This window comes from Nycticebus coucang, chromosome 24 (assembly GCF_027406575.1).
Source record: "Nycticebus coucang isolate mNycCou1 chromosome 24, mNycCou1.pri, whole genome shotgun sequence".
In the NCBI taxonomy this organism is placed as follows: Eukaryota; Metazoa; Chordata; class Mammalia; order Primates; family Lorisidae; genus Nycticebus; species Nycticebus coucang.
Window position 1 is genome coordinate 26,605,479 of NC_069803.1, and position 25,791 is coordinate 26,631,269.

Below are 25,791 nucleotides of genomic sequence, written 5' to 3' on the forward strand. Positions count from 1 at the left end.
CGAGCAGCTGGGACTACAGGCGCCCGCAACAACGCCCGGCTATTTTTTGTTGCAGTTTGTCCGGGGCTGGGTTTGAACCCGCCACCCTCGGCATATGGGGCTAGTGCCCTACTCACTGAGCCACAGGCGCCGCCCTATTTTCCATTCTTATTTGACCCCTGATCCTGGGTATTGTGACAGTGCTGCTCACCCCTTCTACCTTCAACATGCTTTGTGTGTGCCACTGCCCCTGGGTCCACTTCACTTGTCTGCTCCCTATGGTGTCTCTAACCCAAATCCTCATCTCACCTCTGAAGTGTGTCAGTGCCCTGATTCCCAGTCTCTCATACAGATCCTGAGCTACAGAGCTCTGCATCTAATGGCCTTCTCTGTGCTCCCAACACACACAGCACTGGGCCCCCCTAACTCTCCTCCCCCGTGGTTCTGCCCACACCGCTGCCTGGCAATCCCACCCCTCCAGTATTCTTCACAGGTGGTTTCTCCCCACGCCCCTCCCTCAGTTCAGGCCTTCATGAGCTGAACCGCCACAACCATGCTACACTTACTGCTGTAAACCCCAGAAGATTTGGGGGGTGGGGGGTGGGGGTTGGAGACGGTTTGAGGTCAGGCTCTGTTACTGATTAGTCACATGACCTCTTTCCTGGGCCTTCTCTCATGGTGGTCGGGGGCAGTGGGGATTAAAACATAGTGCACATGAAAACTCTAAGTAAACAGGGAGGCTGCACACAGCGGAGTCACTGCAGGACTGTGTTAATCAATGGCTGGCTTACGGGGGAGGGGAGAGCACCAACATCTATCAAGCTCCAAGTCTGGGCCTTGTCTTGCCTGTTGAAACGTTCACAAATGACCTCCCTCCCCGTCAGGGCTCCATGTTGTTACTGAGCAGAGGAGGAGAAAGACTCAGTGTCCCTGGAAGAGACCGAAAAGGAGCCTGGCCACCCAGACCCTCCAACTCATTTCCATCTATCTTTATGTTCCTCCTGGGTCCACATTGTTCCCAGACTATCTGTTCTCTGAACTACATTATGCAAATCCCAGCTAGCCCAGTATCCATAGAAACCAACATCTCCCATCTTCCGCTGCCTGTTCTCTGGCAGAGGAAACCTACCCAAGTGACACCCACAAACAAGGACACACAATGGCCCACAGCAGGAGAGCTTCCCTCCACCCTGGGCCAGCAGAGTTAGGCAGTTATTGAATCCATCTTGCCTGGTCCTCCAATCCCAGGTGGGGAGGGATGGATGGTGCAGGCCGGTGGAAGAAGCTGCGTTTTCTTTTTGACAAATCATCCCTGTCCAGTCCAAATCGCTCCACAGCTGCTGGACATGAAGATCATCCTCACAGTGGACATGAGTCAATATTTGTCATCACCTTTAAACTCATGCATACAAGCACATCCAGTCACCTCTGGAACATGACAACACCATTTTATTATGCATAATCAATTACTAATGTTATGATTTTTTAAGACCATTATTTTTCAAATAACCTTTCTTATGCCTGAAACCTTATGAATCATTAGTCCTCTTCTTTTTCCAGGCTCGACACAAGAGGCAAAGCTTCCAGGACAAACACCCAAGGTCCTCAGTACTGGCTGGCAGCACACCCTGAATTAGTGTCCCCACTACACGCAAGACCTGTAGGCTTTTGCCAGTGACACGACGTGTGACTCTCAGGATGTTAGGATTGGAAATGACCTGGAAAAAGAAAACCCAAGTTTCCCTGTTTACAGAAGTTGTGTCAGTCCTGCAGTTATTGAAAACAGCAGAGCCCGGGAAGACACAGTACACTGTCAGCTGCTAGGAAGGTACCTGAGCCCGGTTCTAGGAGTCTCATACATTTGCTTGTGTAATTGCATCACCACCCTGTGAGGCAGGAACTCTTCTTGTCTCCATTTTCCTCATGAGACAACTAAGACACAGGTAAAGTAACTCTCCCAATGTCCCCCAGTGTTTGAGTCAGAGTTGGAACCCAGGTTGTCCCACACCATATCCCAACCTTTTAAACCACAAAGCACCTTTGTGAGGATTGGGAAGGAGGTATGTAGAAGTCTCACATTTAATGTTTCCACTTGTTTTTTTCTGTTTTAAAACCCTAGGGTAAATGCTTTAAACAAGAACAAAAGCAAAATCCACCAACTGAACTGGCTGCATGAAAACACCTGGGACAGACCTTCCTCTTGAAGAGACAAAATGATTCTAATAACATCTGTTTAGGCTCCTCCGTCTTAGTTGAGCTACTTAGGGTCACAGAGCTGCGGTATCTGCTCTTAGCTACAGGGGACGGGGAACCAAGTATCCTTAACTCTGGAAGGAGTTAAGCAAAACTGGTGCTACGGGTCGCCTACAAGGAGGGAAGTTGAGTGTTCGTGCAGGAGGAAAAGAGATTGTTCTCGTATATTTTTTCCCTTGGGTTCACAGCCAGGTAAACAGATTATCTTATCCAACAACACTAGTTGAGGACAAGCAGCTGCTCACCTTTCCCTATGTTTCACGTCTGTGCCTGTAACTTCCAACTATTATTCTCAGTTATTACAACAAAACCATTCTCTCGCGTTACCAAAATTTCCCATAAATGTTTAGTTTTCTATACACATTCCTGTTAAAAACCTGAAGAATTCTGAGCGTGCCCAACATAAATAACTTATATTTCTCAATTTCTCGCCTTTCTTTGGGGCGCGTCATTATTGTTAATCAGAAATTCAACATTCAGAATCTCCGATTTTCTGAGTAACAGGCCAGAATGTATTAATCCCACAGTAGGTTTGGGACATAACGCTTGGCATTTTTACCAGAAATTATCTGAGGTAGATACTACAGCCCTCACTCCATGGAGGCTTGGGTAGCTCGTCATCACGAAGCTGGTATCTGGATCCAAGAATCTGGATTTCAGGTTTCAAGCCATTTTCTCCTCCCTGACGAGTGGAGCCTTCAAGGACAGGCCCTCTGACCTGCAGGGCACATCTCCAACTAGGCACAGCCTCGGTGGTCACTTATTAGAGTCCTAAATATGACACCTCTGGATCTGGGACTAAAGAGGGAAGACAGTTCGGTCCCTGCCCCCTCCTCTATGTGGAGGAGACAGTGAGGACTGTGACCAGCAGGATGGATGATGTACAGCAGTCAGGGGAACCAGCTAGACGAGGAGGAGGATGGGAGGCACCAGACATTGCAGGCTGGGGACAAGGGGAATGTGCCCGTGAAGGCTGTGTGTAACAATGTTGACAACAGTGGCAGCATCGAGGGGGAGGGCTCTGGCATGTCAACCTGAGGAGCTGGGAGACTCCCTGCCACGGCCCCATCTTGAACCACATGGACTGTGAAAGACTCCCATTGTTGTGATATTGAACCCACCGCCAAATCGCTGAGAGAAATTTCATCCTCCCCCAGCAAGAGGAAGGAAGAAAGGAAGGGCTCTTGAGCACGGAATCCTGACCAGCTAATAACTGGTGGCCGACGTGGAAGTGAAGGGAGCCAGGAGGTCAGAGAGGGGCCCTGGCGTGCTCCTGCTCCATGGCTCAGCACATGATAGCACACCTTCGGAGGCGCGGTGAAGGAGCAGATGAAGAGGGCAGGTGAAGAGGGAGCCCAAGGGGATGTGGCATGAAAGTGGTAGAGCCAATCTGCCCAGAAGCCAGAGTGACTGATGTCAGGATGTTCTGATGACAACAGTCCCCTAGACCCTGGACTGACTGGAACGGCACGTGTGATGGAAGTCAGGAAACTATAGGAACAAAGACAGAGCTGGGGGGGACAACCGTGAGAGCTGTCCTGGAGGAATGCAGGGCAGGACAACTATGAGAGCTGTCCTGGAGGAACGCACCATGGCAGGGCAGAAGCAGCGTCCCTGGGGGGGCAGGTGGATGGGGCATCTGGCTGCAGTACATGGGAGTCAGCAGCAGATGGGACTAGAGACTGGGAGCTGCTGGTGAGCTGCTCCTATGCCCAATCCAGCAATGAGAAGGGGCATGAGATGGGCTGGGTGGACGGCGAGGGCAGGAGGGGGTTTAAGGAAGAACGAACAGACTCTTAGACTAGGGCTTCCTGCCAACAGAGTGACTGCCCCATCCCTGAGCCAAAGCCCAGAAATTAACTAGAATATATGAACTTAAGGGCAGTGTTGAAAGTAAGATTTCTAAGACATATAAACAACAAAAGAAAAATAAAAACTGGACATTGTCAAAATTAAAAACTTTAGTGTTTAAAAAAACAGCATCAAGAAATAGCTTACAGAATGGGAGAATTGTTTTATAAATCACATGTTTGATAAAGGGACAAATATCTAGAATATATAAGAATTCTTACAACTCTAATAATAAAGACAACCCCATGAAAAATGAGCAAAGGTATTAAAAACAGTCCTCCTGAGAAGATATACCAATGGCCAATAAGCACAAGAAAAGATGCTTGGTACCATCAGCCATCGGGGAAATGCAAATCAAAACCGCAGTGAGATACTACTTCACCCCCCGCCCGGGGATGGCTAAGTTAAAAGGCAGAAAATAACAAGTGCTGACAAGGACGTGGGGCAATCAGAACACTCACACCCAGCTCACGGGAATGTAAATCAGAACACTCACACCCAGCTCACGGGAATGTAAAATGCTGCAGCTGCGCTGGAAATCAGCTTGGCAGCTCCTCAAGGAGTTCAGCAGTTACCGTATGATTCAGCAAACCTACATGTGCACCAAAAAGAACTGAAAACACATGTTCATACAAAAACTTGTACATGAATGTTCGTAGCAACAATATTCGCAATAGTTGAAACACAGAAACAACCCAAATGTCCATCAACTGCCCAACAGATATATAAAAGGTAACACTGTATATCACCCACACAATGGAACATTACCCAACAATAGAACAGAATAAAGGCAAACACCTGCTACAACACGGAAGAACTTCTGTTTATACAAACACTCAAAGGAAAATGTCAAAAGGCATAAAGGGTTTTAGCTCAAATATCTTTTTTTTTTTTAATAAAGAGGCCTAGGCTATTTAAATTATCCTGTTTCAGAAAAAAAGAACCTTTTCTAACATCTAAGGTAAAAATAAGAAAAAATTTTAAAACTTTATTATATGCATACCATGACCCAAGTTAAAAAACAAAAAGTTTACCATAATTGACCAAATAATTTCAGGTCAAGTTTATTATAAAGACATTCTATTTGATGGGCTGGATACTTTGTAGCAGAGAGTGCCCACACCTGTGGCTACCAAAGTATCTGAAGGATCTTCCCCCCAGCATATGTGCTCCTGGGCCAACAGCCTCACCACTCCCAGCCCCACCCCCTTCACATGGTGGCATTTCCTCCCTGGTCCTACTTGTTTTGCAACCAAGGTAAGGACACATTTATCACCAATTAACAAGTATGAGCCATAATTTGTTTTATATGTCTATTGTGAACTGGGGGTACAGGCAGGAGGTGGGACCCTGAGACTTTGGCCAGGAATGTGCTGCAATTTTAACACTGCTCTAATGGGAAAATATTTCTTTTTACCACAGTGATTTGAAAATTAAATACTCTCTGGAGGCACGTGTGAGAGCAAACAAGCACAGATATGGAGTCTGCAGGCACAGGGGAGGAAGGAGAAATTTGGGATGAAAATGCAAGGAGCAGAAGCAAGACGGAGCAGGTTGAAGAGATGAGAAAGTGGCAAGGCCCCCGGGCGACACCTGCCTGTCTCGCCTCTCCCACAGTGTCTAGGGCCACAACAACTGTGCCTCCCGCAAGCACATCCCTTTCCTTTCCTCCTCGCTGAAAAGGGCCCTCTCTTCCTTCCTTTGTCAGACTGTGAGCATTAACCGTAGTAATTACAGAAGGCCGTCCTTGCCCTCCCAGCTCATGTACCAGGGAGGAATCTGAGGCCCAGAGGGGGAATAAGGCGGACATCACTGTTTTAAAAAAAATTGTTTTTAAGTGCTCTAGAACTCTCTGTTCAGAGGAAATCATCCAAGAACTATAAACATAAATCAGAGCTGATCCAATGGGAATGGAGGACCCATCGCAAGGTCTTAAAATACTGACATAAAGTAAAAGACAAGCTGAGCCCTGAGCCCTGTCCGCGGCTGTGGACAGCCCCATAGTCACTGCATTTTCTTCCTTACTGTATTCCTGATGCTCTGGCACTGGAGGACCTGCCCCTCCCAGACTAGCCCCTGGGTAGGACAGCAAACACCTAGGCGGCAGCAGGCCAAGCCAGCCAAAGCCGTACCCCACCACCTCTCGTAATCACGCTCCAGGCCAGTATCAGACAATCAGTCCATCCTGAGCTGTCCACCCTGCCCTGCCGCTCCTTCCTGAGACTATCACAGTACAGCTCTGGCCCACATGCTCCTCACTGCCACCTCCTGACCAACTGGGTGCTTTCCTGGCCTTCCCCCTCCTCCAGGGAACTGTGAGAAACATGGCAGTCCTCTTCAGATCGGCTGGTCTCACCATACCGGGATAACAATAAAACCTGCATTTTAAAACAGTCCCATTCTGGAAGCAAACATTATCCCTGGAAATCCTGCAATAAGGATTCAGAAAAATCGTATCCTGAAGGTGCCAGGACTTGTGGAGAGAGTGCAGCCCAACCAGGGGCCTCCTGGATGGCTCTATAGCCGGCAGAGAAGCGACCAGAGAAAGAGGCCAGAGGCTGGAGTCGCTGGAAATGACCAGCTAGGATAGGAGGAAGACCCCGGCAAGGAGGCCGGGAAGAGCAGTGCCCAGAGCACTGTGGGCCTCGGGAAGGGGCAGAAGAAACAGGTGGTGGCACAAGGGCGCGCCAGGGGCTCAGCTGTCCAGTTCCTCCTTGACGCTGACACGCAGAGGGCAGATGCGCAGGGGCTCCAGGGGCCCTTCCCCGCGCATGCCGCCCAGGTAGAAGTAGGGCCGCACGGGCCCGAAGCAGGCGTGGAATGTGTACAGGTGGCACTGGCGCTCGGTGTCATAGAAGGACAGCTCGCCCTCCTCGCACTCCAGCTCCACGCGCAGGCGGCGCGGGATGGGCAGGACCAGCGGCGACGAGGTGGGGTCCGAGGTCACGCAGTGGTCCCCCTCCACACCCTGTGTGCGGCACATGTACCAGAAGCCCGAGCGCGTGTCGTGGTAACAGCTGTGTGAGTGGCTCTCCGAGTCCTGCCGGATGCGCATCACGCCCACTCGCCAGCTCGGCAGCCCCCCCAGCGCCACCTCCCAGGTGTGGGAGCCCTGCGAGAAGACGCGGGAGCCCAGCAGGCAGGGCGCCGAGGAGAAGCGCTCCGGGTTCTCCACCTGCACGCGGTAGCCGTGGTTGGTGACGCTGGCGAGGTCATCAGACACGGACAGCCAGCCGGCCGCCGTGTTGGGATCCAAGCTGAAGGGCACTGCAAGCAGAGGGCACGGGAAGTCAGCAAGTCTGGCACCCTTCCTTCCACCACACGACCCCAAACCCTGCTATGTCCCCCCGCCTGAGCTGAGGGGTGGTGTTAGGGGCTGGCCTGTGTCCTCTCCAAAGATCCATGGAGTCCTAACCCAGCACCTCAGAATGCGACCTTATTCCGGAATGGGGTCATTGCAGATGTCCCTAATACAATGACTGACATCTCTGTCAACACAGAGGAGACAGCCCAGGCTGGCCCCTCCAACATCTTCATTTTGGACTTCTGGCCTCCAGAACTTTGAAAGAATAAGTTTCTGTCTTTTAAAGCCACATCACTTGTGGTCTTTTGTTATGGCAGCCACAGAGAACTATTTGGGCATGGACTTGTAATGTTCACAAGACCCTGTGATGTCTTTGAAAAGCATGAACCACTCCCCTGGGTCATCCCTCCCTGTAAAGCCAGAACACAGTGGCAAGAGTGGGCTGGAGTCCCTTTGGGAGAGGTGGCCCCAGAACAAGGAGGTCTTTCATTATATGTATGACAGTTTTGAACAGAGAGAGAAGCCAGTTTTCCTCTCTGAAGAGGTGGCAGAGAGTGGGACAGAGCATAGGGTTAAAAGTGCTAAGCACTGGGAACAGAGTAATCTCAACAAAAGCCACCTATCCCTGCTGGCCTGGAGTACTCAAACAATCCTCACTGGACACAGCACACTGTCCTGACCCTAAGTCACAGCAGCGATAAGAAAAGGGCAACACAGAAGGGCAGTAAACAGAACGTGTTAAGAGTTAAAGATAAACTCCTTGTGTGTTAACCTTGACTCTCTCTGAAGCTTGCCTCTGTGCTGTATTTGCTCCCGCCTGAGATTTCAATAAAAGGCAGTGAAGAACGTTGGAGGGGGCCACACCTTTGTCTCTCCTTGGGGATGGCTTTTTGGTATTGGCCTCCCTGGATCCCTCAGTTCAAGGCAAATGGATCGAGTAGGCGTTACTATTTTGCATCAAATCACATCGACAGCAGAGTTTCAGGACCCCCAGAGGAAAGCGCTGTGCCAGGAGGGTGGGACTGTCAGGCCAGAGTGGAGAGGACCAGAAGCCCTGGCAGGGGCCAGGGGCCAGGGGCCAGGAGATCAGCTGAGAGATCAGGGAGCTTTGAGCAGGGGGGGCCCAGCAGAGACAAGTCCAGCTGGCTCTTTGCTAGTGTGAGGCACTGGCCCCCGAGCTGGGAACACCTGCCCACACCCTGCTCACCACATTCGACGGACGTGACCATCTTTTTCCAGACACGGTACTGCAGGGAGCCCAGATACTTGCAGACATCAATGAGCATGTCGGGCTGCACAGGCTCCGGCTCCGAGGTACATAAGAGTCTGGGAAGGAGAACTGGGTATTGAGCAGGGTCTGGGCCATGCATCCTCGGCCAAGCTGGGTTAACTGAAATCCAGCAACAGGACTTGCTCCCTTGCCTTGAGCCCAAGTTTCCTGGCCACCTTCCCCAAGACAAGACTAGACTGGACTTAGACAGGAGATGGGCCAGGGGCTAAGTGGGCTATAGCCCTTCAGCGTGCAGTACCAGGCTGGGAGGAAAACAAATAGGAGGTTCTTTGCCACAGCCGCCACCCTTGTGGGCAGAATTCACACTTACACATCTGCCTTAAGGGATGTCTGAGCTGGAAGCGACCCTAAAGGTGCTTTCGTCCACCAGGCTCAAGGTGTCATCCGGCCTTTGCTTGCACACTGCTAGTGAGCAGTGAGTACAGCGAGCTCACTGCTGCCCCCAGCTCTCTCTCCCACCTTTGGGCAGCTCTGACTGGGACACGGCTCTTCCTCATTCAGCCCCATGAACCCAACAACTATCAACATCAACCAGCATGGCCTGGGGCTCCCGGAGGCAGGAGGCCAACCAAGAAGTGAGCCTGGTATTGGATGACACATGAGAAACATGAGCCACATTCTCCCTTCCTGCATGGAGGACAGGGACTCCCCACTCTAAAGGGAATAATGTTCCAACCCAGCACCAACCAGATTTAGAATGCTGTGGAAGAGGGCTGTCTCCACCTGGCTGGGCCCCATCCTCTGTGACACACCCAGAGGCCCGATTTACTTGTCTGGCCTGGGGCCACTGAAGTTTGTACCCCTGGTATTCTGCCTACTCCTCCCCTCCCCTCCCCTCCACCAGCTTTAGCAACTTACCGGCGTTTTCGGCTCTTGTGTTTCTGTGAAAAAAAAAAAAAAAAAGAAAGAAACACAGATGTAGAGAAAATGCATGTTTCTAACCCCACAAAAAGAGTTATGTGCACCACGTTCATAGATCAGAAGACTTAAATATTAAGATGACAAACTTCCTGCTACAGTTTGAATGTGTCCCCTGAAAGTTCATGTGTTGGAAACCGAATCCCCAGTGCACCAGTGTTGGGAGGCGAGGCCTAATGGGATGAGACGGAGTCATGAGGGTGTGGGCATTACCACAGAGTGGGCTGGCTGTCAGAAAGTGAGTCCAGGCCCCGGCGCCTCTCTCTGTCACATAGGCCACCTTCTGCCGTGCCATAGCACTTGCCTGATGCCAGAGCCATGCTCCTGGGCTTCCTGGCCTCCAGAACATAAGCTGAATAAACTTCTGTGGTATACAAGTCACCCAGCCTGTAGTATTCTGTTACAGCAACACTAACCAAGTTCATCTATAGATTCACTGTAATTTCTGTCCCAGCTGGTTTCTTTGCATAAACTGAAAAACTGATCCTAAAAGTCATACAGAAATTCAAAGGACCCAGAATAGCTAAAACACTATATTATTCAGAAAAAGGAATGAAGTATTGATAGATGCTACAAATATGAATAAAGTTCAAAACACTATGCTGAGTGAAAAAGGTGAGCCACAAAAGGCCACATATCATCAAATCCCACCACTTATATGAAAGACCTAAACAGGTAAATCTAGATGGGCAGAAAGGAGGGTTGCCAAGGACTGGGGAGTGACAGCTAGCAGATATGTGACAAGGCTTCTTTGGGGTGATGAAATGTTCTAAAATTCATAGTCCTGCCAGTTGCCCAACTGAGTATATAATAAAAATCACAGAACTGTACATTTTAAATGGGTGAATTGCACAGTATGTGAATTATATCTCAATAAAGGTGTTTTTTTTTTTTTTTTTTTTAAAAAGGAGTCACACAGCATTCTTGAAAGTATTCTGCGTACTGGGCAAGACAACACTTCCAATTTCCTAAAGAGAATTGGCATGAAACCTGGCTTTTAGAACCCAGCAAATGATTTCCTAATCAGTGGCATTTTGGAGACATCACAGTTCAAGGAAAGACTCTGATAAAGCAGAGAGCACACAAAGGTCCCACCCAGGACATGACACCTGCCTGAACAGAGACGGTTTCTGTCCTTTGTTACTCTGTTCTACAAAGTCTCCCTTTTCCAGAGAGTTCAGCTGCTCTCGTGGCAGCAGAGCAACTCTGCTATCCTGACTGATGTACAAACCAGCTTCCAAGTTATAGGAACTTCTCTGTAAGGACCAATGACACATGAGGTGGAAATGAAATCAATAAAGGAAGTAAAGACGAACTCAATATTATTAAAGAGAGAAATAAAATCATCTTAGGAAGAAAGAATATGCATCATATTTAAATCCAAAAGTTAAATCATTGGATAATTTTAAGAGACTCCCTTGTATGAAAGGGTAGAGAGAAGAAACAAGAAACAAAAACTGAGGTCAAGAATGAGTGCAAGAGAATGTGGGGGGGTGAGGGGCGAAAGTTAGAGAAAAATAAGAGGCTCCCAGGGAACTCACAAAACACATCACCTATAGGCCAGTCCCCAAGAATTCTGGGAAGACCAGGTTGGGCACAGCTGATGAGCACCATCTCCTGGCAGGTCTCCGGCACCTGGCCCCTGTCCCTGAATCCAGATGCCGAGCTCCTTACCATGAGAAAAGAAACATCATCTTCCTTCATCTCCATCTGCAGACGCTTAATCTCATGGGCCAGCGCCTCCGTCTCCTCTCTGAGCTGCTTCATCTTCTCCTCAGCCAGAAGCTGCTTCTGCCTGGTCTCGAGGGCCATGGCGTCCAGAATGGCCTGCTCCTCCACTCTCAGGAACTCACGCAGTTTGCCAAACTCCTGCCGGATGCGACTTTCCAGCCAGGCAGCCTCCACCTACAGTCGGGAGCAGGTGGGAGGCAAAGGTCAGATGCACAGGAGACCTCGGCCACTGCCCAGCCCTGACACTTCCAGATTCCTGCTAAAGAAATCCTATGGAGAACCCTTACAGATGAAAGTATACACTTCAAATCATAAACACAAAAAGCACGTAAAAAGTGAAGATAGAGAAGTATTTCTTGTCTTGGAAGGAGAAGGACATTTCTGGGCATAACATGAAAAACCTTAAGGAAAGAATGAGATAATTACGTATATAGAAAATACAAGGTTTTGTATGGCAAGACTATTAATACAGTTAAATATACAAATGTAATTCCATAACAACTACTGGAAAAATGAGTCAAAACGTGTGCTTTAGCAATGGCAGGTAAGCAATCTCACCTTTGGATTTAGAGTTCAATACAGAGGCTTCTCGACGCATGATGGGGTTACATCCCAACAAACCCACGGTAAGTTGAAAATGCATTTAATACACCCAACCTAGCAAATATCGTGGTATAGTTTAGCATACCTTAAATGAGTTCAGGATACTTACCTCAGCCAACAGTTGAGTAAAATCATCTAATACAAAGTCTATTTTATTTAATTTATTTATTTTTATTTTTTTAAGAGACAGAGTTTTGCTGTCTCCCAGTATGGAGTGCAGTGGCATGATCATAGCTCCCTGTAGCCTCGAACTCCTGGGCTCAATTGATCCTCCTGTGTTAGCCTCTTGAGTAGCTACAGCCACATGCCACCATGCCTGACTAATTTTTTTCATTTTTTTAAAGACAGGATCTTGCGGGCGGCGCCTGTGGCTCAGTGAGTGGGGCACCAGCCCCATATACTGAAGGTGGTGGGTTCAAACCCAGCCCCAGCCAAACTGCAACAAAAAAATAGCTGGGCATCATGACAGGCATCTGTAGTCCCAGCTACTCAGGAGGCTGAGGGAAGAGAATCACCTAAACCCAGGAGTTGGAGGTTGCTGTGAGCTGCAATACCACAGCACTCTAATGAGGGCGATAAAGTGAGACTCTGTCTCTAAAAAAAAAAAAAAAAAAAAAGACAAGATCTTGCTATGTTGTCCAGGCTGGTTGTGAACTCCTGGGCTCAAGTGATCTTCTTGCCTTGGCCTCCCAAGTACCTGGGACTACAGGCACTAACTATCACATGACCATACTCGGCCAAATCCTATTTTGTAATAAAGCGATGACTGTCTCATGTAATTTATTGAATACTGTATTGAAAGTGAAAGACAATTCTACGGGCACTTGAAGTATAGTTTCCACCGAATGCACATCAATGTCACACCAGTGTAAAGTGAAAAAAAATATTGAACCATTCTAAGTTATGAGCCACTGGTATGTTTACGGCTCTGGAAATACATTAACAAAATGATTTGCTGACAAAGTGAAAATGACCAGAAAAAGTAAAATGATTCAACTAAAAAAGAAATGACAAACTAGAAAAAGTATTTGTTATTATTCTTAATGTACAAAGCACTTTTACAAATCAATTAGGAGAAAAGACAAATATTCCAAGGGAAAAAAAAGAATATGAATTGGCATTTATAGAAGACACGCATATAGCTATTACAGTAGTAAAAAGATGTACAAACTTACCAATAACCAAAGACATGAAATGGGAACAGATAAAAGACTGACAATGGTGTGTTAGAGAAAGTGGAAATCCTGATGAGAAAAATCAGCAAGTGCAAAGTCAACTCCCATCCTCACAATTATACCTGACAGCCTCGCCATAAAGGGGTAATACCAAAACTTCCACTCCTCTCATCGACTGCATTAATGGAACTTAACAAAAAAAGCATTGATTGGAAGAAAGAATTCTAGAGGCTTCACACCTGATCATGTTGCCCTTGCCTGGGACGGGCAAGTGGTGTTGCTTCCTGGCCAGATGGACAAGCCCAACTACGCCCCATTGAGGCGAGCCAGTCAGATGGTTTCAGCCACAAAAGGAAATCAAGCAAAAAGACAGTATAAACACAACTCCTGAAAAAAACAACTCAAAGGTGTCCTCCAGCAATGGCAGGGTAGCCATCTCATTTTGGAGATGGAATTTTAGTATATGTCCACAGCTCTGACATATGACAAAAAAATTCACACAAAAAAGCGAAGACTCTCCAATGAGTGTGTTAGTCTGTGAGACTTCAGAAAAGCTGAATGACTTCAGTCTGTTGGGTGTTTTAGATGTCTTACCTGAAGGTTTTAAAAAAAAAAAATCTGAGAAAGAAAGAATTATTCTCTTTTTACAGAGGAGGGGATTAACTTGGAGGGGGTTGAGAGATCTGCCTGGGGAACTTGGCTTGGATTTGAAAATAGGGCTGCTTTGAGGTCACCATCCTGGACAGTATTTCACACAATCCTGTCTTCTGCCCTGTGGTTCATGGTAAACTCCAGGTAAAGCTCTTTGGAGGAGTGACCAGCAGCCCACCAGGCATGTTTTAGCTTCTGGAGCAGGGCTGAGTCCCACTGAGCAGTAGTCACCAGGAGCCACATCAGAAAGTGACAAATTATGGCGGCGCCTGTGGCTCAGTCGGTAAGGCGCCGGCCCCATATACCGAGGGTGGCGGGTTCAAACCCAGCCCCGGCCAAACTGCAACCAAAAAATAGCCGGGCGTTGTGGCGGGCACCTGTAGTCCCAGCTGCTCAGGAGGCTGAGGCAAGAGAATCGCTTAAGCCCAGGAGTTGGAGGTTGCTGTGAGCTGTGTGAGGCCACGGCACTCTACCGAGGGCCATAAAGTGAGACTCTGTCTCTACAAAAAAAAAAAAAGAAAGTGACAAATTAGAGCCAGGATCAACAGTCAGAAAGCAGGTTGCCAGTGCCCACAGGACCCAGATGAAGACATAGTACTGAGGCAGAAGAGTGGAGACAGGAGAGCCAATTCACTCCATTCCATTAATAAACACTGAATCTTCACTTACCCACTTCATTCATTCGATCAACAAACATTAACTTGTCATCTATTGTATGCTAAGAACTCTTCTAATAATTGTCAACCATATGCCCTGCTTTCATTATATTCTGATGGGAGGAGATCATTTAAAAAACAACAAATGGAAAACACAAAGGTAATTACAGGTAATGAGGTGTCACAGAAAACAATAAATCAGGGAGGTAGTGAAAGAAGAGGGCTGCTCTGAGCAGGTGATGAGGGAAGCGTCCTGAAAGGGACACCTGAGCTGAGACATTAATGGCAAGGATGCTGAGCGTGGGGCCTGGGGAGAAGACTCAGTTCATTTAAGAGACTGAAAGCAGAACAGGGTAGCAGGCGTAAAGAGTGCTGGGCTGAGGAGGACATGAAGTGGAGGGCCAGGCATGGCCTTGGAGCGTGGTGGGCAGCCACGGGGCAGTTTTCAGCAGAGGAGGGGCATGGCAGCTGTGTTTCCCTAAAAGGCCACCTGGTCCCTGAGCACAGCAGGATGCAAAGGCAGACCACGGGCCAGGTGGGGCCGGATGAGCAGTGATGCCGACCTGGACCAGGCTGGCAGCAGTTGAGGGGATGAGTGGACAGGTGCGATGTATTTTGCAAACAGGGACAGGACGGCTGATGGAGTGCACATGGGGAATGAGAGGACATGGGCACCACTAGTGAACCTGAGGCCATCAGGGCTTGAGTGCAGGGCAGGTGGGGAGGAGAGGTATGCGCTGCAATTATTCTTCAGCCACGGTGCAGATGGTGCAGGTAGAGCTGTAAGCTCCTCCTGTAACTCAGGAGGGCCCACTCTGGTCAGCAGTTAGCTGCTAGGTGACGTTAGCTAAAGCCAGGCCAGCCCACCTTCACCCATCCCCCTGCCTGCCCTAGTATCCCCTAGTACCCCGTTCAGCCCACATGCTCACTCACCTGATTGTGCTTGGCAACTGCCTCATAGGAACGCCGCATGGCCCAAAAGGCCTTGGCCTTCTCCCGCAGCGCATGCTCCATGTTCCTGCACTTGGCCTGGCAGGGGAGAAGAAGAGGACGTGGGGAGGCAGGTCAGGCTGGAGGCCAGGCAGGGAGAACAGACATGCCACGCCTGCATGGAAACGCCACTTCCACGTGAGTGTGACGCAGCTCTGTTTACCGACCCAGACAGTACCGAGCACTGCAGGCACAGCTAAGTAAGTAGGCTCCTGACCTTGAACCATAACTTCACAGCATAAAGGGTGCTCAGAGGGGGAGACAGGGCTGAGAAGGGACCTGTCTTCCTCCTGGGCTGCTTGCAGTACAACATGAAGGGGAGGCCTGAACCCCTGGGGTGTGTGCCTAACAGTAAAAGCAATGTGGTCACAGTTCCCCTTGCAACTTTCCAAACTAAATGGATCTGCGGTCACTAAATGTGTGGGTCTGACAGTTGGGGCTAACTTGGTCACTCCCCTAGGGTTCAATTACTTCTCACCTAAATATGCCCCCCACCCTTCCTTAATCTGACATTCTAATTCTGTTTGTATCAGTAAAATACTTTACACAGCAGGTTCAAATAGTTTTTGCTTAGTGCGTTTTGTTTTTAAAACTTTAATCGTTGCTTATGATCTCCTTGGACTCCTTAAAGAATGACCTTAACTTTTAGGCTGGATTCCCACTATTTGTCCAAGACCGATCATTTTCTGTCCACCATACCCTCTTTTCTCTACATTGAGAAAACTTCTCAAGTTTTTTCTTAGGAAAACTAGTAACAATTCTAATAATACTAATTATAAATTAACTATTTCTTACTGTGCCAGGGACTATGCTAATTACTTGACAAAGTATGTCATTTAGTCATACTAGGTAAGTAACATTATCTGCCCCATTGTACAGATGAGAAAGCGAAGCTCAGTGGGAAAATGACTAGCCAGCAGTGTGCAGCCGGTACCCAGGGCATGAACAGCTGTGCAGACAGCCACTACATTGGTCACAGTGACCCTATCCTCCTGTGCAATAACAGTTTAAGCTGCTAGATGTTGGGGTGATTTGTTATGTAGTAAGAGGTAATGCAGCTCTGTCCCCCAAAAGCTTCCTCCCCACCCAGACCTGATTTAGATCATCAGAGTCTGGATTTTGGATGAGGCATTTGGGGAGCTTGGAGATGGTCAGGGTGAGAGAGGGATGTGATGCACTAGGAGCCAGAGGGCAGATGAGAGGCAGCCTCAGAAATGGCCCCAGGGTTCCCCACCTGCTGGTACTGATGCCTTTATAAAATCCCCTCTCCTGTGAGCTAGGCCTGGTGACGTGCTTCTAAATAACAGAATGTGGCAAAGATAAAGGTAAGTCACCTCTGAGATTAGGTGGCAATGCCAGTGCACTCCCAGCCTGGGTCTCTTACTTGCTCATATAGATGGCACGTGCCATGTGGTGATCCGCCCCTTTGACCCAGGAACTAAGGGTGGCCTCCAACCTACAGTGGTGAGGGACTGAGGCTCTCAGACCAACAGCCCAGGAGGACCTGCATCCAGCCAACACCCCCAAGTGAGCCTGAAGTCGGACCCTGCCTGGGCAAGCCATCAGATGAAACCACAGCCCTGGCCATCACTTGCACTGCAGTCTTATGACCCACAGAAACTGTGAGGTAACAAGTGTCCATTGTTTGAAGGTGCTAAGTTTTGGGGAAATGTGCTGTAAAGAAACAGAGAACTAGCCTAGCCTTTTAACTCTTATGGTACAAAAAAACAAAAGTCACTGATTTCATTTTCTGTCAGTTCTATTTTCTACTTATTCTGGTTATTTTTAGGTTATTAATAATACCTAACAGATTTTTAAACATTGTTTTCTGTAGTATGTCATCTCTTAACATGTATCTCCTAGAAAATCATATAACATTAGTATGAGCACCCATAAGACCACCGAAATGTCATCCCAATGTTTTACTTTGTAGAACGAGATTTTTGATACCAAGTCATGTAAAAGAATCCAAAGGACACTTCCATCTTCTGCCAAGTAAGTGCAAATGGCAGGGGTGAAGCAGCTGCCCACGCATGTAACCCAGGGGAGTGCTGGCCCCCAAACAGCACAGCACAGCCCTCTGCCCTCTGCTCCTACCCGTGGGGTTTATGGGACAGTGAGAATGGGAAGGAGGGTTGATCTTCTCAGACTTCTTAACCACTAGCTGAGTTGTGGTTTATATCAGAAAAGACTGATCCTAAAATGGACCTTCTGGTCATCTGGTAAACTAAGCAAAAATTTTATTATTACTAGTAAGCTGTTATGACTGGGCATGCACTATACACCAGGCACTAAATTATACATTTTATAAACATCCTTTTATATTCTATTTAATTCTATTCATTAATTCACTTTCTCCCTATAAGGTAGGCACTATGATTCTTACTACAAAGAGGAGAAAATCAGGCCCACAGGAGGTAAGTGACTTGCCACAGCAGTTGAGTCAGTGGCAGAACCTAGATGTGTACACAGAACTGTTGGGCCCTAAAGTCCAGGTTCAGCCACTACGCCATATACCAGATTTCACCACGAGGGCTACCATCATGTTTGTCTAGTTGTCTTTGTATTTCTAAACATACCAAATTTGTCTTCCAGCATGTTGCCAGGTTTCTTTTGTTCTGAAGAATAAAAGCTTTTAATTCTGCCCAAATTCCATAAATAACCTAGCATGTTAGTGAAACTTTGTTCCCATAAACGTCAAGCAAAACAATGCATTTTAAATGCTAATGGATATTCAAAAACTGGAAACAACTCAAATGTCCATCATTAAGAGATGCTGAGGTGATCTTCATATAACGGAAAACCACTTAGCAATAAAAAAGGAACAGAAGTACCAATATACATAACAACATAATTGAATCCAAAAGATTTGCGTTAGAGAAGAGATGCCTAATGCACAAGAGTGCGTACAGCATCAGCCCACGTGTGAGATGAAGAAAAGGCAGCGTCAAGGTGAGAGAAATCAGAGCGTGGCTGCCGCCTGGTGATGGAAATGTTTTCTACTTTGTTTGGGGTGCAGGCTACGGGTGTGTATGACAGTAGAACTCATTAAACTGAACATTTAAGACCTACATGTTTTCTTGTCTGTAAATTATGCCTAGAATTTTTTCAAAGAAATTTTAAAATTCAGAAGTTTTAGCTTTTTCTTATCACTTTCTAAGAGTGCTCCTTCCTTGATGAAAGAAAACTCTTTCCTTTTAATTTCTCTCAGGTTTTATTATCATCATTTTTACCTTCCAACCTCCTTAGTGTTTGTGATTTGTTTCTTGGGGGCATAAAACATAAATGTGTAATTTCTTAATTACAAACTGACTGCCCCTATAACCACTACCCAGCAAGGGCCCCTTGCCTTTCCTTACCCCATCCCCTTCTTCCCAGAGAGAACTACTTTCCTAATTTTTATAGCATTCTCTTGCTTTTCCTTATAGTTTTACCACTCACGTACGTATCCTTAGCCTAAAATATATATACTTTAGTTTTGCCTATTTTTAAACTTTATTTCACCAGCATCATACTTCATGTATTCTTTTGTGTTTTGTTTCCTTTATTTAATATAAGATCTGTAGGACTCAACTGCATCATCAAACCTAAGTCAGTCTACTTGTTTTCTTTGTTGTGTGGGATTCCACTATATGAATAACCAGATGTTTATTCGTTTCCACTGTTAATGGACAGCTGGACTAATACGAATGGTAAGAACCTTCTTGTACATGTTGGGGGGGGGCACATGCACTCTCATTTCTCCAGTTTATTCTCGGGGGGGTAGAACTAGTGGGCCACTGGCTGTATCTTCAAATAAGTAGATAATGCCAAACTGTTTTCTCAGAGCAGTCATACCATCTACACAACATGAGCAATGTCAATGGAAAATGCTTATTGACCACTTAGGTCTTTGCCTTTAATTATCCGGTCAAGTCTTCTGCCCATTTTTCTGTGGGGTTGTCTGTCCATTACGGGTTTGTAGGAATTTGATACACAGGCACAATGGACGTCTTTGATCAGGGAGATGCATAATTGGTATTTCCTACTACATCATTTATCTTTGTTAATTTCAGTAAGGCCAACTCTAATCAATCTTTTCCTTTAAGAAACCTCTATACTGAGGTCCCAAAGATAATCCCCTATGTTATTTTCTCAAGCTTGATAGCTTTCTGTTCACATTCAGGTGTAATGTAGATATCTGGATATTTTTCTAGATGGTTGTGAATGGGTAGCTCATGGTCTCAGTATTTAAAAAGACCATCATTCCCATTGATCTGCAGAGCCACCTATGTCCTAAATCAAAGACGGATTTGTTGCTTGGCTCTGGTCAGCTCCCCCCAACGATCTCAACATCACCTTGGAAACTCAGCTCTGACAGCCTCACTTCCTCCAGGAAACCACCCTCAAATCGCCAGTGCCGGTTCCGGGTCAGGTGTCTGCAGGGACCCTCACGGTGCCTTTATGCTGCCACTCACTATGCTGAAGCTCCCATCCTCCAGGCCCCCTCTACCTAGCACAGCGGTGTGCAGCACTCCTTTACAGAAGGAACACCTGCTTTGCCAGGCGAGAACTTTGCTGAGTTTCCTGCACATCCTCAGGTCTGGGCACAAAGCAGATGCCCAGGTCACCACTCGCCCATCCGTGAGGGCATCAAATGCCCACATTCCTTCCACTACACTACCTCATACTGAGGGTCAGGAAGGTGTGGTCTTTGTCACTAACCACCAGTGAGTTGGTAACTCCAGCTATCAGGCTGTTCACCTTAAAAACAAAGGTATAAAAGACTCCATGTTCTCTTAAATTTCACCATAAAAACAAAGAATGCTGTTTTCTGTCTGCGCTTCGCTGGCCCGTCACCTGGACCTCCTGTCTTTTCTCCTATTTCCAATGTTTGTTTTCAGGCAGAATGATGCAGTAGCTCAGAGCACAGGCATCCAGCCACCCAGGTTCAAATCCCACCTTCTGCACCTAACAGCAGGCAATAGTGCGCAAGTGCCCTAACTTCTCTGCACCTCAGTTCCCTCATCTGCATAAGACGACTGAGCTCCGAAGACTGCTGTGAGGACTCCACAAGTCAATCCAAGTAAAATGATTGCAAAGAGCGGCAAGCACGTGCCAGGCATCCAGTAAGTGCTGGCTCCTATTGCTTCCTGAGCGCTGCTCATATGCCTGGTAATTTAACTCTCCTGCTGGTATGTGCCAGCCTTCTGTGACAACTCAATCTCACTCAACTCCAAGTCAGTCTCCTGGGTCTGCACCCGCCCAGCATGGACTGCTGAGGCCACACCACTCAGGAGCAGCGTTTAGTAAGACTCCTGCCCTGCCACTGGGCACATGCCTGGGCCAGGAGACAATGACCATCCTTTGGTGCAGCTGGGGAGCTCGCAAGGCCTGGCCTAGAAAGTGACAAGGGGGTGAGTAGTTAGGAAAGGGAGGAAAAGTATTGAAAGGGGGCAGATTTGCAATGTGGCTTGAGAGACACCTGGAAAACATGGGGTTATACTCAGCCAGACTGATTCTAAGACGGTAAGAGGGTGCGGTGAAGTTCTGGGGCAGGAAGAGGCTGGCAAAGAATGGTTCAGGTCAGTCCCATGGGAATGGGTAAAAAAAGAGACTGGCCAGGCACAGTAACTCACACCTGTAAACCCAGCACTTTCAGAGGCCAAAGCAGCAGGATCACTTGAGTCCAGGAGTTTGAGACCAGCCTGGGCAACAAAGCAAGACCCTGTCTCTCTTTTTAAAAAAAAAAAAAAAAAATCAGCCAGGCATGGTAACATGCACCTGTAGTCCAGCTACTCAGGAACCTGAGGAAGGACTGCTTGAGCCCAGGAGTTACGAGGCTATAGTAAGTGGTAACTGTACACTGCCCTCCAGCCTGGGGGACACAGCAAGACCCTAAGGAAGGGAAAAAAAACTGGACAAGGCAGTTCACAGGCCTTGCAACACCATGGGACTTAGGACAAGTCTGCTGTTGAAGACTCAAGCCACAGAGAACTTCGACCAGGAGTCCGAAACCTGAGTTCTAATCCTAGGATGTCACATGTTAATTCCATCACCACAATGAGTGGCTATCCAAGTTTCTACTTTCTCATTAGTGAAATGTAACCACCTCCTCATGGTCTCTTGTGGGTCTGTGTCTGTGTCTCTTGAGGATGTTTTCATTTCATGATAACCTAGAACAATACCAAGATGAGCCTATTCTGAGTCATCTCATAAACAGAGAGCTGACGCACACTTTCGGCTCCTATGACTTCAGCACCAGCATTTGTATTTTTAACAACTTACATGCTATCAGATTATTACAGCCTTCCCTGCCTTGGCCTAGTAAGAAGAGAGATACACTTAGCAAGTGCAGAATGTGCTGGAGTCAAATGAAGGCCAATCCTGTCACGTGAAAAGTTTCAGAGTTCTTCAAACAAGGACATTTTGGCAAATCAGGTAATCACTTGCAACAGAGTAAAAGGGGGATCAAAAGAGTATCATTTCCAAGAGGAGAGATTTTGTTTCAGCAAAATGAAACCCTATAATTATTTTATTATTGATTTTAAGTTTTATTTGTATCTTATCTATCAGCTTCCTTTGGTTTTATTGCTTAAATGGTGTATAAGCAAGGGAATGTACACCCATTTCATGTTTGTGTCCATGCAAGTAACATGATAAAGTAAGTCACACTGTTGGATTATTTTTTTCCTTTAAGAAGAATGTGGGTTTGTTCAAGTTTGAGAAACACTGCCCCCCCCCAGGATTTCCGAAGGCCCCTCCAAGCACTCATCCATTCTAGAGTTCTAATTAAAACATCATTCCCATCACCTGCACTGCACTTAGGACAAAAATCCCAGCTCCCTAATGAGCCCCTGCCCCATGGGGGTCTGTCCTGGAGCCCCTCATTCCTCATTTGAAACTCCCCCTGTCACTGCAGGCCATATCCTGCACCCCTCACTGCTAGCTACCCTCTTAGCTCCTCTCTGTGAAGTCACTTCCTCAAAGACTCCTCCCCAGGCCCCACCTGAGAGGAACAGGCCCCTCTTACAATTTCCCACCCCATCCTGCACTGTCCTTCACAGAAATGTCTGGCTGAATCGATGTAATTTTTAGTGAGAGGATTCAATAATGTCCACCTGACTCCATGGAGGCTGCATCTATCTTAAACTGTTCTGTCCTGTACTGGACAACTGTGCCTGGCACACAGTAGGCACTTAGTCACCACTTTGTTCTGCCAGCTCACACACAGTGGGTCAATAGCCACTCACATCTCTGATGCCCCCACACACAGCTGGCTGTTCCCAGGGCTCTAGTATGAGGGAAACCTTCCTCAAAGTCCAGGACTAGAGCGAGGACTGAACACGGCCCCAGGCGAACTCTCTACTTGCTCTGTGACTTTGGACAAGTTACTTAACCTGAGACTCAAGAGTCATTATCCACCTATAACAAACTGAATAATGCTTCCCCCAACCCGCCCCTGATGTGCACTTTCTAAACCCTGGAACCTGTGGACTTGTTACTTTACACATAGATGGACTTTACAGATGATTAAATTTTGATACAGGGAGATTATCCTGGATTAGACAGTTGGCCCAATGTAATCACTAGAATCCCTGTAGGAGGGAAGTAGAATTAGTTACAGAAGGCAACGTAGCAGTGAGCAGGGAAGTAGAATTAGTTACAGAAGGCAACGTAGCAGTGGAGGTAGGGACTCCAGAAGTGAGAGAAAGCAAAGAAATAAATTCTCCCCTATAGCCTCCAAAAGGAATGAGCCCTCCCGCCACCTTGATTGAGGACTTCCAACCTCCACAACTATAGGATGACAAGTTCATGCTGTTTTAAGCCATTATGTTTGTGACCATTTACTATGGCAGTAATAGGAAACTCAGACATGACCTCATGGTCTTTTTCTGAGAATTGTTGAACACTCAACGCACCCCGCACACAAAACATGTTAGCTGGCATGATTATTACTTTCACCGAGCTCCCACACATAATTGCCAAAGTTATCTTTTTCTAAACCATGAATCTCATCACAAAATCCCTTATTTAGAACCTTCGAGGGCTCCCACAGCGCACAGTGGAAAAGCCCCTGGGGAGGTCACACAGCCTCTGACCTGCCCCTTCTTCCCTCAGCCTCCTCTAATCACACAGAATCCCACCTTGTCTCCTGCCTGGCTTTCCTTCTGCCTTACAGTCCCCTTGAACTTCCTCAAAATGTATAAGGAACTGTAGTCAACTTTTGATATTTTATAGCAAAGGCACTGCAAAAAAAAAAAAAAGACCAGAAGACCAGATGTTGGGGATTCATTCAGGGATTCTCACAGGGCATCCTTTTCAGTATATTCAGCTTCCTCCAAGCAGACCACTGTTCTCCAAACTGTGGGTGTTGACTCCTGTATTAGTAGGTGATGAAGCAAATTTAGTTTACACACTGTTTCTAACTGTAACTGTTAAAAAGTGAAGTAACAGAAAATGCTAGAGTACAAGACACATTGTCAGAAAACCTTTCAACTGATACATATGATCTACAGTGTTCTGGGGCACAATGGAAAATGAATTTATTCCTACAGGCTACAAACATTGTGAAAAATGCTGAGCCTGGCTAACCCTTATTTTCTGATCATTTTTCCTTCCTATACCGAAGAATTCATGTTAAATTTTGCCCTGTAAGTTGGTCTCTGATTTATGTATAGCCACTGGAACCAAAGGAATCTGGATCCTGAGTGATAAGCCAGAATAAGTCACCTGGCAGGGAACAGAGGTGACTGATTTGGGGAAAATCTTAAGGCCCCACATGCCTGGCCAGATCTTGAGCTCCTAGTCTGCCTGTAAGCTGAGTTTGCCAACCTAGAGAGTTCGTGGGCATTGCCCACATCAGGGCTGCTTGAAGGGGCCTGGGCCACATCTTGGAGGCAGAAGGGGTGCACGTCCATGTCCCTCCAAAATGCAAGGCGCTGTCTTGGGGACACTTGAGAACATTAAGGAACCTCAGCTCTCACTTTCTGTTTACACTCTCTCTTCTCCCATCTCGGGCGCTGTGCCCACCTTGATGAAGGCAGCCCCTGCACGTAACCAGAGGCTGGACCGGGCAGGCGGGAGGCGCGGGAGCAGCAGAGCCCCGGCGTGCTGGCCACCTCGCGCGCTCGGCAGCGCTTACCCGAAAATCGAGGGCAGTGTCCTTCACTGGCTGCACGCGGTGGCCCTGGTGCCGCGGGTCGGCCTGGCACGAACAACACAGCAGCTCCTTGTCCTCGAGGCAGAAGAGGCTCAACTGGCCGCGGTGCGGGCGGCAGAGGCGCGGGGAGTGGCGTCCGGTCCAGTGCGCGCCCTCGGCCTCCTCGTGCAGCAGTTTCTCCACCAGATTGTTAAGGGTGTGGTTCGTGCGCAGGTCGGACGGCGACGCACGGTCCTTGCACACCGGGCAGGCCGGCACCACCTGCACCTCCCAGCAGCGGCTCACGCACTCGCGGCAGAAGTTGTGGCCGCAGTGCAGAGTCACCGCGTCGCGGAAGGGGTCGTAGCACACGGCACACAGCAGCTCCTCCTTGAAAGATCGGGAAGGCCCAGGAGACACATCCGGGGTCGGCTCCATAGTATCCGCCACAGACTCCAGCGCGGAAAGGGGTACCTGCATCACCCCTCATCCGCCGAGAGCGGCGCGCCCGCAGCCAGCCGGAAGACGGCGCCCAGCCACGCCCTCTTGAAGCGCTGAGCGACGGCGGCGCTGACCAATCGCGCAGGGCGTACTCGGGAGGCTCCGCCTCACTTCCGGCCAGCCCGGGAAATCCCGGAAGAGCGGCGCGGGCCTCCGGCGGTTTGTCTCGGGGACCGTGGTGCGCAGGTCCCCTTACTGCGCTGTGGGACTTCCCTGTCACCGGACGCCTACTTCCGACTTCAGATGGGAAGTGAAGCCTAGGAGCTCCTTCCTTAACCAATCCTGGGAGTCTCAGGAGCGCGAAGTGGGAGAAACAAGGGATCCCGACTTCCTGGCCCTGTAGTAGCGTCTGGGTCTTAAAGCGCCGTCTGTGCTCTCTCCACTCAGGGCATGCAGTGTCTTTCCAAAGACCTGTCCCCACTTGTGTGTCAACCGTTTACTTTTTGGGGCACTCTTATTCCGGACCCCCGCGGTAAAAAGGAAGCAGATGAGGGAAGAGGCTAGAGGACTTCTGAGAAGACCCGATTCTTACCTTGTGGTCGAATAAATGGGCAGTCCTCGGTCTTTCACAATCTGTTTCCTCAGGAGTAAAACATCCGCTATGTGCGCTCGCTCGCGCTCTCTCTCCCCATGAAATGTGAAGATAAACCTGGAACATGAAATAAATACGGAGCGTGACCGTGGCATGAGGCAAGTCCCCATTAAAACAGAGATTAAAGACTTCTGCAAAGTTTACCTAGGGGAACTAGAATCTACGCTGAATTTTT

General features: G+C 48.0%; 1 protein-coding gene across 1 annotated transcript; it reads right to left on the reverse strand.

Annotated features, from left to right (window-relative positions):
• Positions 1–2,329: 2,329 nt before the first annotated feature.
• Positions 2,330–25,037, reverse strand: TRIM35 (tripartite motif containing 35). Its single transcript, XM_053578233.1, has 6 exons — positions 24,527–25,037; positions 15,346–15,441; positions 11,271–11,501; positions 9,537–9,559; positions 8,595–8,713; positions 2,330–7,350 (listed from the first exon to the last, which is right to left on the reverse strand). Exons 1-6 carry the CDS (start codon positions 25,001–25,003, stop codon positions 6,779–6,781), a joined length of 1,518 nt encoding a protein of 505 aa, XP_053434208.1. The 5' UTR covers positions 25,004–25,037; the 3' UTR covers positions 2,330–6,778.
• Positions 25,038–25,791: the final 754 nt, after the last annotated feature.

What these genes read in the sequence shown, in the direction of transcription:
- TRIM35 (XM_053578233.1), bottom strand. Translation starts at nt 25,003, where the DNA reads ATGCAGGTACCCCTTTCCGCGCTGGAGTCTGTGGCGGATACTATGGAG. An exon ending in CAGTTGCCAAGCACAATCAG is followed by an intron (nt 11,502 to 15,345) that starts GTGAGTGAGCAT and finishes TCCCGACTGTAG; the next exon opens with GTGGAGGCTGCCTGGCTGGA. An exon ending in ATGATGTTTCTTTTCTCATG is followed by an intron (nt 9,560 to 11,270) that starts GTAAGGAGCTCG and finishes TTTTTTTCACAG; the next exon opens with AAACACAAGAGCCGAAAACG.